The 18,097-nt window shown below is 46.1% G+C and overlaps 1 protein-coding gene across 1 annotated transcript; it reads right to left on the bottom strand.

Moving 5' to 3' along the window:
* Window positions 1–7,005: 7,005 nt before the first annotated feature.
* Window positions 7,006–17,661, bottom strand: pdcd4 (programmed cell death 4). The gene is made up of 12 exons (XM_004066332.4): window positions 17,567–17,661; window positions 17,138–17,203; window positions 14,981–15,289; window positions 13,304–13,398; window positions 13,099–13,212; window positions 12,789–13,010; window positions 11,719–11,816; window positions 10,693–10,807; window positions 10,469–10,576; window positions 7,882–7,992; window positions 7,666–7,805; window positions 7,006–7,583 (listed from the first exon to the last, which is right to left on the bottom strand). Exons 2-12 carry the CDS (start codon window positions 17,181–17,183, stop codon window positions 7,523–7,525), a joined length of 1,419 nt encoding a protein of 472 aa, XP_004066380.1. The 5' UTR covers window positions 17,184–17,203; window positions 17,567–17,661; the 3' UTR covers window positions 7,006–7,522.
* Between the last annotated feature and the right edge of the window lie 436 nt (window positions 17,662–18,097).

Below are 18,097 nucleotides of genomic sequence, written 5' to 3'. Positions count from 1 at the left end.
GGACATTCTAGAAGACGCTCCTCTATGGGCTGAGAGAACTCATGTGAATGAGAAGATGTGTCCAAACTTTTGGTCTGTACTGTAAATAGCGCTAGTCTGCCTTCCTCGAAGGCCCAAAGCACTTTACAGTCACACACACATTCACACACACACACACACACACACACATTCCGCTGCTGAACACTGGCGTTAACCTCCCACCAGAGGCAAGGTGGGGTTCAGTGTCTTGCCCAAGGACACTTTGACACATGGGCGGACAAGGCGGGAATTGAACCTGCAATATTAGGATTGGAGGCCAACCGCCCTACCACTGCACCACGGCCACCTGAATAACTTGGCTGCAGCATCAACATGTGCTGGTGTCCAACACTGTGAAAACTCATCCGTTAAAGCGTAGCTACTACAGCTGCAAGATTCCTGTAGGTTTCCGTCACACAGCGTTTTAGAAAACTACCAAGAATGTAGTTGACTAAATCTACGGCTGCCAGATTAGAAGCAATGCACGAGGAAAAGGAGGCCTTTGTTACTGAAAGTCCCAGATTTACCGCTAAATCCCCTGTGAAAGGCAAATAGGCTAATTGTGTTTAATCGGTTTATGGAGGGGGGGGGTGACTGTTGGAAAGACAAAAACAGAACTCCAACCATCAACCCGAAGCTGTTTGCAATGTAGAAGTGTTTGTTTGTTTGTTTGTTTGTTTGGAGTTAATCCTGCATTTATAAATATACTATTATACAGAAAAGTATGAACTTTTCTTGAGGAAAAACAGAAAGACACAAGTAGTTCAACAGGTGAATCTTGGCCGCTAATGACCGAGCTGAGGTCAGTCAATCATTAACTGTCCTCTTGGGTTCCATTCAATCATCTTTATTGACAAAAGACGGACTATGGTTGTTAAACTTTTACTCTCAGAAAAGTTTGATCCATTGCTGCTAGCCAATGACAGTCCAGTCGCTCGTCTCTCTTCTAAATTTCAGATTGTTTTTTTCTGTCCGTCCTGGAGCGTATTGACCCCCCCCCCAGTGAGGGGATTCATTCCAGACAGGTGTCTCCATGACTTGTCCTCAAATGTCACTTTACAGATGAGGATTTTCATGCTGACGCTTGATGTTTTGGTTGGCTTCTTGAATATTCCTGCTGCCTCCTGTCTGGTTTTCAAATAAAAGTTTGTGACAAAAGATTTTCAGATCGTGGTTCGCTTTAGTTTGAAGTGACTCTGACATGCGAGGCGGGCGAGTTTTCCGCTCCAGAATCCTCTGCTGCTGCTCAGTCCAGACGCTGTTCTGACTATTCACGGCACATCCAATAGTACAGTGGGCCTTCAGTCCAGCTGTCCTTACAGGTGGATCCAGCTGTCTGTGGGGGAAAAATGGTCAAACCTGTAGGGGGCACACAGGTGACCCTTAGGAAACATCATGGTGGCAAACCGCTCTGCGAACGCGTAGACAAAATGTTCATGCACTTTTTCTTCTATGGGCATGCCCCTATGTGCAGCCTGACTGCTAGAAATGAGGAAATTCAACAATCAGAGTGTAGCTTCTGTGGGCGTCCTACGGCTACTAATGTATCACGTGCACAGTCCGTGCGTGTGCATTTGTGTGGGGTAAGTAAGGAGACAGAACTCACACCTTAAGGCCGTGTCACACAACCACTACATGTTGTGCACATAGCTCGGAGGAAAATTGGTGGATAAACGTGGAAAAAGTGTTAATGTTTGTGGTGTTTCACGGTGAATCCTTTATTTCTCTTGTTACAATAAAATGGAACATACCCCTGAAAAAAAATGCAGCCGCTCCTCTCTAGTATGACCCTCCATCCACGGACCCGGGAGGGCCCAGAACCCCCAGAACCTGGACGGGTTCCGGGGACTAAGGCTTTATTTGTGTTCTTGTTAAACCTACGTGGAAGTCTGAGGGACAGGATTCAGCCTTCAGCCCAGTGGCATTGAGCTGCTGTTGGCTGCAGCAGCAGCTAACAGCTTATAAAATACACACAAGAAAATATTTGTCCTACAGAGAATATTTATTTTGCAGACATGGATAGAACTCTCTTTGTGTGTAGAAATTATTCATATGTACTCAGTGACGTGCGGTGAGGTTAATGGCTGGTGAGGCACTGACGTCATCAGTCAGATTTACAAACATATGAACCATACTGAGTAACTTATTCACCATTTAATTGACAACAGTTAACGTGTTTTGTTTAAAATATCATTTCAACGTGTTTTTTTTTCATATGCAAACTGCAGCATAGAAAAAAGCACAAATGTTATTATCGTCTTACCTTTACTTGTAAATAAAGTCCATACGCCGCTCCTTCTGAAGAAAGTGACTTGCCGCTTGCTATCACTTCTTCTAGTATTTTTTAGCGTCATAATCTCAGGGCTCACTGGCGCCCCCTAACATGAGGCACAAGAATGTCTGGCCTCACCCAGCGGCTTTTTCGCCGGCGTTTAGCGCTCAGCACAAGAAACACGTCCCTCACATACAGTTATTTATAAAAACAAACACTGTACATCATATACATCTCCTAAATTATGTAAACTCAGCTCATATAGTACAAGTGATTGAACCGACATACAGAGAGACAGCAGTACCGTCTGACTGCATAGGTATTGCGCAATCCAAAGTGAGGCTCAGCGGGCTGGTGCCTAATCGCACGTCACTTAGTATCTGAACGGCAAATGCGGAAATTCAGCGATTTTGAAAAGAGAAAAAACCCCAAAATGGTAAATTTAAATGGAAAATGACTGCAAGGCACAAATTACTTATTAAATATAATCATTGAATTTATTTTTTCTCTTTTCTTCCCATAATGACAGGTGAGGCACAGCCTCACCTGCCTCTCCTGACTGCACGTCACTGTATGTACTGTAAAAAAATTAAAGTACACAGATGTTTTCAGCACACATTTGACCCTCAGTAACTATTTCTGGTATTTTTCCAACTCCTAATTCTGGAGCTTTAATCAGTGTTACTAAATATTGTCTGTAAAAATGATCAAAAAAAATAAAATAAATGATTTTACTTACATTTTTACCCACTTAATCCAATGATATTTTAAAAAAACAAAAAATGAAGAACATGTTGCACCAGCATAACTATAGAGCAGCTGTCAGCTCACGTCTGCCCCCTGCTGGTGAGGCGTGCCTCACCTACAGCCTTTTCTGCGGGCCTACAGCAGTGTTTTGACCGCACGTCTCTGTTAACATTGAGCCCTACCTGTTGAGTTGACTGAAAATGTATATTTAACACCGATCAGTGGAAAATAGTATTTACTTGATTTAGCTGTTTCTATTTTATCACGATTGTGACCGCACGTCACTGCCAGTCGTCGTCTTGTTTTAACGGAGGACGTGATGGGGACGGGAAAGTCAGTTACACTTAAAGAACTCCACGTTTGGATGGGCAGACAGACTTTCAACGAGGAGGAAATGACGTCATCCCAACAGTCATACAGATTTCTCCAGTTTTCTCATGTTTTGTGGGTTTCATGAAAAATAAACAAACTTAAACACTTGAAATGAAATCAAATAGTGAATCTGTGGAAGTTGAACGTATTTGGATGCAGTGATGTTGTCATGCAGTTTGGAACGGTTCTGTTCTGAATGTGTTTGGATCTCCGTTTATCCAAATGTTCTGGATTCATGTTTAAGAGCTTCAGAACCTTGGAAAGCCATCCGGTACCACTGGACCAGCACCAGCAGTTCTACAGCCTCTTCAGTCACACAGAACACGGCTGCATCACAGGATCTTCCCGACCCGCAGCAGCAGAACCGGACTAGTAGAACTGCATACGCTGAGGCGGGACACCGCAAAGCCTCCGCGGCGCTGCAGCTGCGTGACAGCAAAGCTGGAGGCGATGACGCCAGAAACCCGCAGAAGAAGGTCACGTGACCGTGGCGGAAGCGTTGGCCCGGCGACGGCGCTGAGCGGTGACGGTGTCTCCGAACCGACGGTGAGTTCTGTCTCCTGCTGTTTTTAGCGTCTGCGCGGGTTCGAACCCGCAGATCTTATCCACGTTCCGAGCGGCGGGATAGCTGCGTGGATCCAGCGGGACCCGCGTGGGTGACCACGGCTCGAAGGATTATGGGATTTACATGATCCCGACCGATCTGACCCCCCCTCATCTACTGGCGGGAACAAGACGCAAACTAGACGTTAAAGTTCCGGAATGTGCGGACAATAAGGTGAAGTAGAGAAACCGCATCGAGGGTTCTGCTGCTCCCGCAAAAGTTTCTGCGTTTAATCCTAGTAGATCATGTAGTGCGGCATAGATATACATACTGAATACTTTTTCTGACTACATTTAGAGTTTACAGTATACTCTCACTGGCCGCTTTAAATGGTATAATTTAGTCTGAGAAGTATTCAGTATGTATACATCCAACAGTAGCACATTAGGATCACATGGACAGGTGTGTCTAATGAAGATTACAGTACACTTACTTCATAAGACACACCTGTCCATCTGCTGTTAAGACAAGTTTCTAATCAGCCAATCACTCGGCAGCATCTCAATACATTCATGTAGACGTGGTCCAGACGGTCAAACCAGCATCAGAATTAGGAAGAACGGTGATGGAAGTGACTTTGAACGTAGCACGGCTGTTGGTTCCAGACGGGCTGGTCTGAGGATTCCATAAACTGCTGATCTACTGGGATTTTCACCCACAACCATCTCTAGAGTTTACAGAGAATGGTCCTAAAAGAGAAAATATCCAGAGAGCAGCAGTTCTGTGGATGGAAATGGCTCGTTGATGCCAGAGGTCAGAGGTCATACTGGTTCCAGCTGATAGAAAAACAACAGGAACTCAAAGAACCACTGGATCCAACAGAGGTCTGCAGAAGAGCATCTCTGAAAGAACAACACGTCCAACCTGGAGGCAGATGGACTACAGCAGCAGAAGACCACACCGGGTGGCACTGCTGTCAGCTAAGAACAGGAACCTGAGGCTACAATTCACACAGACTCACCAAAACTGGACCATAGAAGATGGAAAAACGTTGTCTGGTCTGATGAGTCTCTATTTCTGCTGCCTCATTCAGATGGTCGGGTCAGAATCTGGCCTCAACAACATGAAAGCATGGATCCATCCTGCCTTGTATCAACGGTTCAGGCTGGTGGTGGTGGTGTCATGGTGTGGGGGATGTTCTCTTAGTACCAGTTGAGCATGGTTCCAACACCACAGCCTACCTGAGTATTGATGCTGACCATGTCCATCCCTTTCTGACCACAGTGGACCATCTTCTGATGCTACTTCCAGCAGGATAAGGCTCCATGTCATCAAGCTGGAATCATCTCAGACTGGTTTCTAGAACATGAAAATGGGTTCTCTGGACTCAAACTTTCTCCACAGTCACCAGAACCCAACAGAGAACCTTTGGGATGAGGTGGAACAGGAGACCAGCATCATGGATGTTCAGCAGACAAATCTGCAGGAACTGATGCTGTCATTTCAGTATGGACCAAAGTCTCTGAGGAATGTTTCCAGAACCTTGCTGAACCAAGGATTAAGGCGGTTCTGAAGATTAAAGGGGTCCAATCCGGTACCAGCCAGGTGGACCTGATAACGTGGCCACTGAGTGTATAGATAGTATAGACTAAGTATAACCGTATAGAACAGTGAAATAGACTACTTTTTGCTAAAGGTATGCATTCCATCGTTACATTTAAATGTTTTATTTTTCCATTTTTAATCTTTGTGTTGGATTAAACCTGTTAATTCAGTCGATTGATTCTAGAACAGCAGATGAGATGGTTAATGAAAGTAAAGCGTGTTTTCTTACCTTTCAGTTCACATTCTGCAATCGCGATGCCAGAAGTGAAGTCTGTGTTCAGGGAAGTTCTGCCTAAACAAGGTTGGTCTTCAGTGGTTTAGACAGCGGTGGTCACAACCCCGTCTGCATGTCACAGGCTGCACCACAGTCGATGCTCTGAGCTCAGTCTGCTGAGCTGTGACTAGAAACACCAAAGACACGGCCGCGGGCCGGACCGCACCACCCTCCCGTCAGAGGTTAAAATGTTGTAGTTTTAAAGTGAAACCAGAGCTCAGACTCCTGTGAAGAAGCCGTTACTGTGGTGCTGCACGGACAGCAGCTCCATCTCCACACTGGAATCATGTTTCTATCAGTGTGGGTTAGCGGTGGAACGGTTCATCGACCTACTTGATCTAAACTATTAAAAAATCGTTTTGCAATAAAATCAATGACTATTGATATTGGAAAATACCATCTGGATTGAGGTACAGCAGGTTTATGTGTCTATAATGTAAAACCGACCAATCACAGCAGACGACACACGTGTGATGTCATCAACACGGATCAGTCCATCATTCCAGTCCAATGTGTGGACAGACTTTGACTAAAGTCATGTGACCATCCAGTGTCTAGAATGTTCTAAGAATGTTCCCTTTGGATTCTTTGGATGTGGAAAAACAACAGTGGTGAACTTTAGGAAACTAACATGTGAATGGATTTGACATTCATTCTAGTTTACTTGTTGGTTTGGACACAGATTTCATTTAACTTGATGATCTGGAAGAAATCCAAACTTCAGCTGCTCTGTTCTTCTCTGACGTAGACGGATGTTTTTTGACTCTGAGCCTGTTTTTCTGGCAACATCCACAGGGCAACTTTCCATGGAAGACGTTCCCACCATGGTTCTGTGTAAACCGAAGCTCCTCCCACTCAAGTCCGTCACTCTGGAGAAGCTGGAGAAGATGCAGATGGAGGCTCAGGAGGCCATCAAACAACAGGAGGTGGCGCTGAAGGAGCGTGTGCAGTAGGGGGGTGGAGCAAACCATGAGCCTTGCTGCGTTTTTGTCCTGTAGGCGGGGCCAGTGTTCAGACAGGGCGGGGCATGAACTGGTCCTGGCAAGTTTGCTAAGCTTAGATGCTTTTTCATCCACCTATAGACCCCCGACCTGTTTGGGGACTAGAGTGGTTTGTGGTTTTTGTGAAGCAGTGACACTGTGGAGTGTGTTTGAATATCGACACACAAACAGGTTTCCGTTCTGAACGGTTTAATAAACAAACACAGATTGGTCGATATTCTTGTGAAAGTACAAAAATAAAACCTTATGTACAGCCTTCTAGGACGTTACCTGATGTGTGGTATCCCTACCTGAATGACACCTGTGTGTTGCAGCAGGTAAACAGTCAAGCACAGCAAACACAAAAGAAGACGGTTTACTACCCAATACTGCTCTCCCATTATGTATGGAACCCCCCCCCCCCCCCCCCCCTCCATAAAGCTCTGAACACCAATCAAGTCTTTTTTGTTTTTGTTCACAAACACTTTTGGGAAATCACACAAAGAAACAACGTTCTACACAATAAGAGGAAATGATGAATGCTGGGAGGCGTGGCACTTCAGGGATAGCTTATGTCAATGTTATCTACTAACACCTTTAGGCAAATGATGCTTTAGTCACACGGCATTTTCTTTATCCAGAATTGTTCTAACAGAAGGGAGAAAACCTCGTGGTTCTGCTTTTTTGTCCTCCTTCCAGGAGTTCTGGTCTTAGAACCGTTCCATTTCCACCACCTCGCCGTCTCCCTCGCTGACCAGCCTCTTCCGGCTCCTGACCATCAGAAGCAAGAACGCCATCATTAGGAAGAAAAAAAAACATTTAGGGAAGGCATTTACGAGGAAAAAATACGTACCGACGAGGACATTTATCCCTCAGCTTCATTCCAACTATTTCCATGTTGAAACTCTTCTCCACAAACTGCTCCAGTAGGTAGTACGCTCGAGGAACATCGATGTTGATTTCTGCAATGTCCATGTAAACCCTCTCATAGCCCTACAGAAAACACACCAAGACATCAGTCTTTACAAACACATGCAGGACCGCGGTCTGACAGACGGTGGCGCCCTACCCTTCTAATTTGGTCCACAGTGATGATGGAGGACACGGACAGGGACTTGAGGAGCTGCAAGATCATCTTGAACATTTTCTCCCCTTTGGACTCCAGAACCATCACGATTGCCTGAAGAGGGCGACAAAGACCTTTTGCTCGTGCTCAAAGGCGTGCAGTAACCGCTCCAGCATCAGCTGATTTACTAGACCTTAGGTATCAGTCACATATACCTGTGGAGGGTTTGACCCAGAAGGGTTCTGCGGGTTTATGGGTTGTCCAGATCCGTGGATGGAGGGTATCGTAACCCTTGTGCTATCCTAGGCACTTTAACGTTGGGAGTTGGGTCATCTAGACCCACTAGACAGTGCTCTGAACCTTTTTTCTTCAATGATTTGTGATCTTCACTGGTGTCCATGGATTACATAAAATCTTTCCACCTTTATCCACCTTTGTCATGGTAGGGAGAACACCTCAATGGAAGGGGGGGGGGGGGTCATCTAAGATAGCATGTCATGAAAGGGGATCGTACCATTGTGGTAAGTGTGTCGTAAAGTTTTCATAAGGATAATGGAAGTTCCACGCACGTATGACGTACGGGTGATGCTGTCATACGGCGTCCTTACACCACGCTCTAGTCATTATTAAGGTGTGAGTTCTAGCTGAACATTCTGCTTTATTATTATGGTCTGTGGGAACGTCCATCTCATAAATCCATATTTAGATCAAAGACTCCTGTTTTTATTCTGTTAAATGCAGGTTTCTTTTATTTTTAAGTTTAAGGCTCTTCTCTGCTTCCTCTTTTCTGCATAAAAACCTTTCCAAATACTTTTGTTTTTCTTAGCTAGCTTTGGCGTTTCAGTTTAGCAGTCGGATCTATCGCTTAAAGAAAGTAGTTAATGGATTTTCCACGTGACCGAGCGACTTGACCACCATGAACGAGACGGACGTGGTGTGGAGAATCCCGTAGCTTTTCAAAATAAAATGTCCTTCAGAATTAGATCATGAATCAAGCAGAAAAACTGTACCAACCGGTCCGTGGGACGGTTGGTACCGGTATATGTGTTCAGTTGGTTGGTACTGGTATATGTGTACAGTTGGTTGGTACTGGTATATGTCTTCAGTTGGTTGGTACTGGTATATGTGTACAGTTGGTTGGTACTGGTACTGGTATATGTCTTCAGTTGGTTGGTACTGGTATATGTCTTCAGTTGGTTGGTACTGGTATATGTGTACAGTTGGTTGGTACTGGTACTGGTATATGTCTTCAGTTGGTTGGTACTGGTATATGGGTACAGTTGGTTGGTACTGGTATATGTCTTCAGTTGGTTGGTACTGGTACTGGTATATGTGTTCAGTTGGTTAGTACTGGTACTGGTATATGTGTTCAGTTGGTTGGTACTGGTATATGTGTTCAGTTGGTTGGTACTGGTACTGGTATATGTGTTCAGTTGGTTAGTACTGGTACTGGTATATGTGTTCAGTTGGTTAGTACTGGTACTGGTATATGTGTTCAGTTGGTTGGTACTGGTACTGGTATATGTGTTCAGTTGGTTGGTACTGGTATATGTGTTCAGTTGGTTAGTACTGGTACTGGTATATGTGTTCAGTTGGTTAGTACTGGTACTGGTATATGTGTTCAGTTGGTTAGTACTGGTACTGGTATATGTCTTCTGTTGGTTGGTACTAGTATATGTCTTCAGTTGGTTGGTACCGGTATATGTCTTCAGTTGGTTGGTACTAGTATATGTCTTCAGTTGGTTGGTACCGGTATATGTCTTCAGTTGGTTGGTACCGGTATATGTGTTCAGTTGGTTAGTACTGGTACTGGTATATGTGTTCAGTTGGTTAGTACTGGTACTGGTATATGTGTTCAGTTGGTTGGTACTGGTACTGGTATATGTGTTCAGTTGGTTGGTACTGGTACTGGTATATGTGTTCAGTTGGTTGGTACTGGTACTGGTATATGTGTTCAGTTGGTTAGTACTGGTACTGGTATATGTGTTCAGTTGGTTAGTACTGGTACTGGTATATGTGTACAGTTGGTTAGTACTGGTACTGGTATATGTGTACAGTTGGTTAGTACTGGTACTGGTATATGTGTTCAGTTGGTTGGTACTAGTATATGTCTTCAGTTGGTTGGTACTGGTATATGTTTTCAGTTGGTTAGTACTGGTACTGGTATATGTCTTCAGTTGGTTGGTACTAGTATATGTCTTCAGTTGGTTGGTACCGGTATATGTGTTCAGTTGGTTGGCACTGGTATATGTGTTCAGTACGACCTGTCGTCTGCAGCATGACCATAGAAAAAAACTGCATGACAGCTTCACTGAGCGTCTACCAACTTGAGATTCTGTGCGGGTCACCTGTGTGCCCGTACAGGTTTGACCATTTTCACCTGTAAGGACAGCTGGGACTGAAGCTTCTAGTCATTTCCATGTTCTCATCGCTGGACTAAGCAGGAGGAAATGTGGAATTCAGCTCCAAGCTTAAAGCCACATGTACGGCTAAACTGAGCTTCTCAGTGAAAGGAGAAGCTCAAAGACCGTTTTTCTGAATTACAAAAAAATGTAACCAGATCAGGAAAGACCATTTCTTTGTCGTTTACCTCGTAGACGAATTCGTGGTGGAAGTGAGGGACCTCCAGATCCCTCAGGCATCTCTCCGCCTCCTTCAAGTCTCCAGATAAGATGTACTCCTTCAGGAGGAGATTAACCTGCACCACCAGAGAATCCCAAAGAACATGAGGAGCTCTGCAGATGCACTACTGAGGGTTTCTACTTTCTTTCTACTTTATTTTATATATTTCCATTGACAGAAGGTACTATGTACCTCTTTAATGAGTTGTGTGACAGATCTTTGTCCTCCACCGATGCTCCACTGGCCGTCAATTCGAAGTCCACCTTTACTCATCTTCAGCAGCACAACAGCTCGGTCTAGCGCCGCCCTAAAAACCAACACTCCATTTACCAATAACTCTCACTCTCATCCTGGAGTAACAGTTCAACCAAAGTAGTACCGTAATTTCCGGACTATAGAGCGCACCTGATTATAAGCTGCATCCATCACATTTTTAAAGGATGAACCATTTTGTACATACATAAGCCGCACCAGTCTATAAGCCGCATGTGCCCACATTGAAACATGTGATGTAGAATAAGGATGCGTATGTACTGAAAGCGCCGTGTGTGTGTGTGTAAGTAAGAGGAGGGAGCGCGTGCAGCAGAAGAGTGTTGGGGATGCGTGTTCATTTTCCAAACCCGTTGGTGATGGTGGATTTTTTCACACGGCTTTTAACGATTGCTTTGAACTTGACAGCTGCGTCATCTGCATTTCTTCTTACATTTTCCATGATGAGGGTCTGTTCCTGCTATTCATTCACAAAGCAGGAATTTACATTAAACCTGCGTCTTCCTCGACACATATCCCTTACTGCCCCATCTCACTCTTACCCTTTCTGCCCGAGCGCCTCTAGGGGCCGTTAGAAAAAATGCATAAAAAAAAAAAAGAAGGCATTAATTAGCCGCATCATTGAATAAGCCGCAGGGTTGAAAGCGTGTGACAAATGTAGCGTCTTATAATCTGGAAATTACGGTAATCGCTTTGGTTGGATGTCGTCAATTCTCAGAACTATGTCAAGAATATTTGGATGGATCCGCCCAGGAGGCCCTTACCTGGAGTCCTAAGCCACTTCCATGAATTCAACATTTCTGTATTTTTACAAAAGTTTACTCGTAATTAAATGACGACTAAACTGAAGTCCAACTTCTTCATTTTCTGAATCCTTCTACCTTGTAAATTATACGGGGAGAATAAACATGTGATAAATCGTTCCGACAAGCTCATGAAGCGTCATACCTGGCGTATTCACAGTCCACTTTGCCTCTGTAGCCGTCGATGTAGGTCTTGGACAGTATTTGGTCGTTGACAGCTCGAGCAATAAATTGTCCAACCAACTGTTGAGGTAAATGACAAACATCCCTAAAGTCACACATGACTCCGTAGTTGAACTCTAACCAGCAGCTCTGTTGGTCTTTCTGTTCATTGGTGATAAACTGCATCGTTCAGAGGATTTACCGCCAACAGAACACAGGCGTGACCGTTGGCGCTGCGGGCCTCGCGGGCCTTTGTTCACAGCACCGCTGGCTTGACTCTCCTACCACAAAGACAAGAGGCCGCTCCGTCCCATCTGACCTGGGACCCCGGCCAGGCCAGCTGGGATACGAGACCCCGAGAACCACTAAGAGGGGGCAGGGTGGGACAATAAGAAGGGCCTTTACATCCACATGGAGGGAGCAGAAATGACCAAATCAGAGGAATGGGGGGGCGACGCCCACAACCCGCCCTCAGAGACTCCTTCTGTGTTTGCATTTCACGAGCAGACAGACAATAGTGGGCCTGTCGTGTCAGCGGAGACAGAAAGAGCTCAAACCCTCATGCAGGCAGAACTCCACAGCCCCCAACCAACACATCACACCTCATCCTCACCTCAGACACAACAGGAAGCAGAAACGCTAAACCACAGCTGCCCTGGAACAATTCAATTCAATTCAATTTTATTTGTATAGCCCAAAATCACAACGACAGTCGTCTCGATGGGCTTCGAAGTAAAACATGAAATCAAAAGGATCACGAATACAAAGAGTTCAATAGAAAAATACTAAAATGAACTAACAAACTGACTAAGCTATACTGGCATCCCTGCCCTTAGACCCCCCTTCGAACAGGCTTCTCATTTAAGCTCCAACACCCAAACTACAAACAGAAGGGGGCTTTGAACGGTGTACCAGCACACGTGTGTTCGTTTTCATCAGACAAGATGTCCATAACATGAGATGAAGGTAAGGAAGCGCATGGCTCTGTTCTGCAGCCATCGCTAAACGCCAACATGTGTGACTCCAAGGTTCATGTCAGCAGGACCAACACACCTGAGGGGCTCCAGGCGTATCCAAGACCAGGTCAGGCAGCTCCACCAGCAGCTTGTCAAAGGACTTTTCCATGTCTCTGTGTGACAGGACGCTTCCACACAGGTCCGCCAGCAGCCTGGAAGTCAGCTCCCTGTGGCTGGCTTTGGCCTCCAGGGCCAGTGACACGGCCAGGGACGGCACCTCGCTCCGCATGGGCCCCAGGTTCAGCTCCGAAAGCAGCTCCTGCACGCTCAGAAAACCAGGAACCTTCAACATGCAAGCTGATGGTTCCATCATCAGTGTCTGCACACAGGAAGTCTGCAGAACTTACAGCTACTTCATTGGTGTCTCCGTGTTCAAAGTACTCTTGAACTATGGGGGCGACGGTCTTCTCAAAGTCGCTCTCTTCCAGTGGAGGAACCACGGTCTCATACACACAGTTCTCCTGTCAGAACCCCAAGGTTTGGATGGGATTTAGTCCAAACCCACCGAGCCTTCAGTCGTGGGATTACTAGCATCAGCACTACTGGGGTTACCTGGTCTTCATCAAAGTTGGGGTCCTTTTCGTCTACTTTTACTGGTTCATAAAGTTCTCCAGATCTTCCCCAAACACCTTTTCCTCCTGCTCCACCTGCAGACAGAACACACCACGTGAGCATGACCGGAACGTCCCAACTGTCCTCAGCGCAGGAGCAGCTTTAGAGTCTCCTGAAGAATCCTGGAGGCTTCTTCAAACTAACTGTAGGGAGGAAGACTGCCAGAAAACTGGGATCCATCTCTGAAAACAGTTTTGCAACCTCCTCCAAGAATCAATTCAAGCAGCTTTTACAGCCGTGGTCATTTCTGCATGTATATGCGTGCATGCGAGCCATTCAACACAGCAGCGGGGGAGGGGGGTTCAAACCAGACCAAAAATTGTAAACAGAAGCTGTTCTTAGTTTACCAAAGTCAAGTTTGTGATTTTCTTCATTTACAAAAGAGCAGAACAGATGACAGTCAGGTGGGTCTGAAGCCTGAGCTGTGCTCCGTGTTCACCGCCGCCGTCTAAACTCAGAGTCTCCAGCTCACCGTCTGCGGCGCCCAGTTAACCATCAGAAAGCTCACTGCTATGACGGACAGCTGCACCTTCATCATCAGCGCTCTTCATCTAAACAAATGTCCCGAGCATGTTTTGGCCCAGACGAGTCATTTAGTATAAACCACAACATTCAAATCACTAATACTTCCAATAGTACTTCCATGTGTACTTAAACATGTGTATAACTCCGGTCAGCCCTGAATCCGACAGCATCGTCCCGTTAATGTGGATGACATCAACCAGAGCAGCTCCACACAGTTCTAGACTAAAACCATCCCTGGGTTCTGGGATGAGGCCCGTCTAGCCACACCCTTCATTCAGATAGATTTGAATCAGGAGCAGATGAAAACATGCTCCTCCCCCTTTCTGATGCAGACCAACAGATCCATGAACGTCTTTGTTTTCCTGGTCTGAGCTGGAATCTGGATCAGAACTGGACGGATGGATGGATCTGATACTGCTGCTGTTTTTGCTGCACCGCTAACGTTAGCTTAGGGGTGTGGGGGGCTGTAAGCTAGCAGGAGAGAATGTAAACAAAGCGATGATGTTTCATCCACAACTCAGAGGAGAATTTCTGATGAACTCCTGCCGCTCTGCAGAAACTATGTCCTAGAAAACGACAGAGGTTTCCGATTTTAGCTATAAACAGCATCATCATAATGAAAAGAGTTCTGGGAAGTCTTTGGAAACAGACCAGAAGATGACCGGAATGGGACTTTAACACAGGGAAGACAAAACTTTATGTCAACCAAAGAAACAAGTACAATCTTCAATGTGTAGCGCTTTGTTCTAATGTAACGCTACCTTTTTTTAAATACATTTCTTGAAAAAAATGACTTTTTTCTTTAGATCAGTATTTTGGTTTGCTGGAGCCTTAAGCCCCGCCCCCCTCCAGAACAGTGTGGATGTGAAAAGACCGACAGCACCGTCCCCGACGGCTCAAACCATCTCACTGAAAGGACCAGAAGCAGCTGCTATTCAGACCAACAACCTTCCAGAGGCGCGTCGTTGATCCCAACCTTCTCCTCAAAAGCAAACGTTCCTGACTTTTCCATCACTTCATAAACAGACCTTTGGGTCAGGAAAGGTCACGTAAGAGCCGAGCGGATGTCATTTCCATCAAATGTCCTCTTACCCTTTTTGGGCAGACCTCTGCCCTTCCCCAGGCGGGTTTTTCTGTCCATCAGTTTACTCTTGGGACTTGTGGGCGCTGCCGCGCTTCCCTTGAGCACGTCCCCATTGTCACTGAGGGAGTCGCCCCGGCCGGAATCCCTGGAGGAGTTCTTCCTCAGCTTCCGCTTGGCCTTCGCTTTGAGGCGAGCTTCCTGGATGCTGGACGACGCCACGCAGCCGCCGTTGACCTCGGTGACGGTCTTACTGGAGACGGACCATTTCCTGTCGCCTTCTTCTCCAGATGAGACTGAATCGCTGAGATCCTCAGCGTCTGTTCAGACGGACGACAGCAGCGTTTGGTTTGTTAGATTCAGATGTCGGTGCAGAAACGACGCCGTTAACCTCAGGAAACAGGAAAAGCATTTGAATCCGTTAAAAGTGAATGAAAAACCAGATCGGAAACGGTAGACTTTCTGGTGACATCACTTCCTCTCCGAAATGGCGTCTGTTGTTGGCGCCATCTCTGTACATGACGAGAGGAGGGATGACCTGTGCGCCACAAACAACAGACGCCATTTTGGAGCGGGAATGGCGTCTCCAGGAACGATCACATGTCAATCATGTCCTGGCAGCCAATGGGCTCCAAGCTCCACATCCGGCTCAAGTCCACAACCACCAGTCTGAACTGAAGCTGTAAAGTGAAGGAGGAGGGGCGGCTTGGCGGTGGAGTGGCCAGCACTGCCCTGGTTTGAATCCTGGCTGGGATGTTTCTGTGTGGCGTTTGCGTGTTCTACCCGTACAGCCCCCCCACCCCCCACAGTCCAAAAACATGCTTCATTGGAGACTTTAAAGCAGGGGTTGGAACCCCGGGCCACGCCTGCAACAGCTGGACACGGTGGGGGGGCGACAACAATACGCACTTGATCTGTCTTCTGATGCGTTTCTGGGGATTCAAAAACAAGAAACAGTGATCGTCTGTGGCGTGATAAGGAAAGGGTCCAATCACAGCCCTGTTCCTGTGACCCCGCCCACCTGTAGCTTCTTTTCCGCACAGCCTTCACGAATGGCGGTTTACAGTGGTGAGCGCCGTAGTTCGCTGCCGTGACATGAAAACGTTGGAACGATTCCGGAAGTGCTGCCGGTCAGACGACAGGAGGAGGACATGAGTGTCTGTGGATGGAACGTGAGCGGGAAAACGCCGTTGCACACGTTTCTGCTGGTTCTGGGTCGAGTTTTTGGCGTCGCAGCGGCTGACATTTCTGAAGTTGTAGGGTCAGATTAAACCCAGACTCTCTTTCTGTTCTGACAAATGATGAAAGAACAAGTTTAAAAGTGAATCCTGCAGCCGATCGCCCCTCCAGAGATAAACAACGATGCTGCTCAGTTAGGGGAAGATGTACGACTATGATGACCAAACTAAGGAAAACCTTTACCTGCAGTTAAAGAACCATCACAGGAGGAATTGATGAAGTTCCTCAGGTTTTGTCTCATAACGTAACAAAAGACGAATAAACCAAAATACACCTTTTTCATGTCAATATTGATGGTGTTTGCATCGTGTGGCTGTAGGTAACAGAAACCACAAACACACTTCCTTTGGTTTCTAACAGACGTAGTTCCAATACCAGTTAATGCCAAAACCTGTGTACGAAGCTTTTTGACCTGCTGTTTGTGAATAAATAACATTTCAGATCTATTGGAAACGTTTCTGTATCTATCAGAGTTCACATTCTAGTTGGTGATGTCACCGTTCAGGAGAGAATCTGGATTTGGCATTGGATTTGGTTGCTGACCGCTGCTCTAAGGTGTCCACAGGTGTGCATGTGTGTCCAGGATCAAAGCCCACCTCCCCCCAACAGAAGGACAGGCTCCAGCAACTCCTGGAGGGATGTAGCAGCTTCAGCAGATGGATGGATGGAAATGAAGGAGGAGACCCATGACTCCAAATAAACATTCGGTAACAGTTTTAGCTGTAGGTCCAAGATTCAAAGGGACTTTTTTTCAACTTAACACTATTTCCTGTTGTTATACTATGTTAAAACTCAGATGTGGGGGTCTTAAAGCTCAGTCTGGTTTTTCATTCCTTTGAGCGGATCCTGGTTTGACTCCATAAGCAGCAGCGGCACAGTAAACCCCGTCCGGACGGCCGGAGTCCCACTGCACCACAGCCGCCGCTCACCGACGGGGTTGGAGTTGAGCCAAGCCTCGCAGTCAGCCGCCATCATCCGGACCGGAACCGGTTCACCTGCAGGCAGAAGACACGTGACGACGCGTCCAGACGCCCCTCCCCCACCGTGTTGACAAACAATGGCTGCAGCTCCGACGGTCACGGTCAGACCCCCCCCCCCCCGGTGATGGAAACTTTATGTCAGAGCACATTTACGATTCACACTGTCTCACATAAAACACGTTCTATGGAAATTCAGCTGAGTGACTGAGGAATAATTCACTCAAATATAAACGCCTTCCAACCACAAACGTAAAAAAATGCTTCAGCTTGAATCCAGAATCAAGTCCACATTAAAATCCTCACAAAAAGTTCATCCTTAACATAAATGTTCCGTTTTTTATCAAAGATTCATGGAGAAACCAAAGGAAAAGCTCTCACCGTCTCAGCCTGTCGAGCTTCCCACTCGAACGCGATCGGGTGTTCTGTCTCTCCTACCCAGCAACAGCGTCACGCGGGACTGTGTTGGTCTTCTCTGATTGGCTACAGGGAGGTGTGCTTTTAAGAGCGAACCAATGAAAATGCAACACGGAATTTTCTTCTCGCAAATTCTCTCGTCTGCGCAGCTGTGAAATATTGCCCCCTATCGGTGGAGCTGCGGCCCTTTAACACCAACGACGGCGGGGTCATTATCAGAATAAAGACAACTTTATCTACTCTGTTAAGTTACAACTATGAGTGACAAACACCAACAAAGATTAAAAAAAAAAACGTTAAAATTTTAAAATTAGCTTTAGAAAAACAAAATAGTTTAAGACCTGTACCTTCAAAGGAGCCTGCAGATGTCAAATGACCTCTGAGATCTAATTTGATGTAATTCTGCATTTTCACTGCACTTTTGCAGACTAAACCTGTTTGAGGATTTCTGCGTGGAAGCCAATAAAATAACAAACGGTTCAGATATCTTATATA

Source organism: Oryzias latipes, chromosome 1 (genome assembly GCF_002234675.1).
Source record: "Oryzias latipes chromosome 1, ASM223467v1".
Classification (NCBI taxonomy): Eukaryota; Metazoa; Chordata; class Actinopteri; order Beloniformes; family Adrianichthyidae; genus Oryzias; species Oryzias latipes.
Note: the sequence above shows the minus strand (reverse complement) of the source record. Positions and strands in the feature narration are given on the sequence as shown.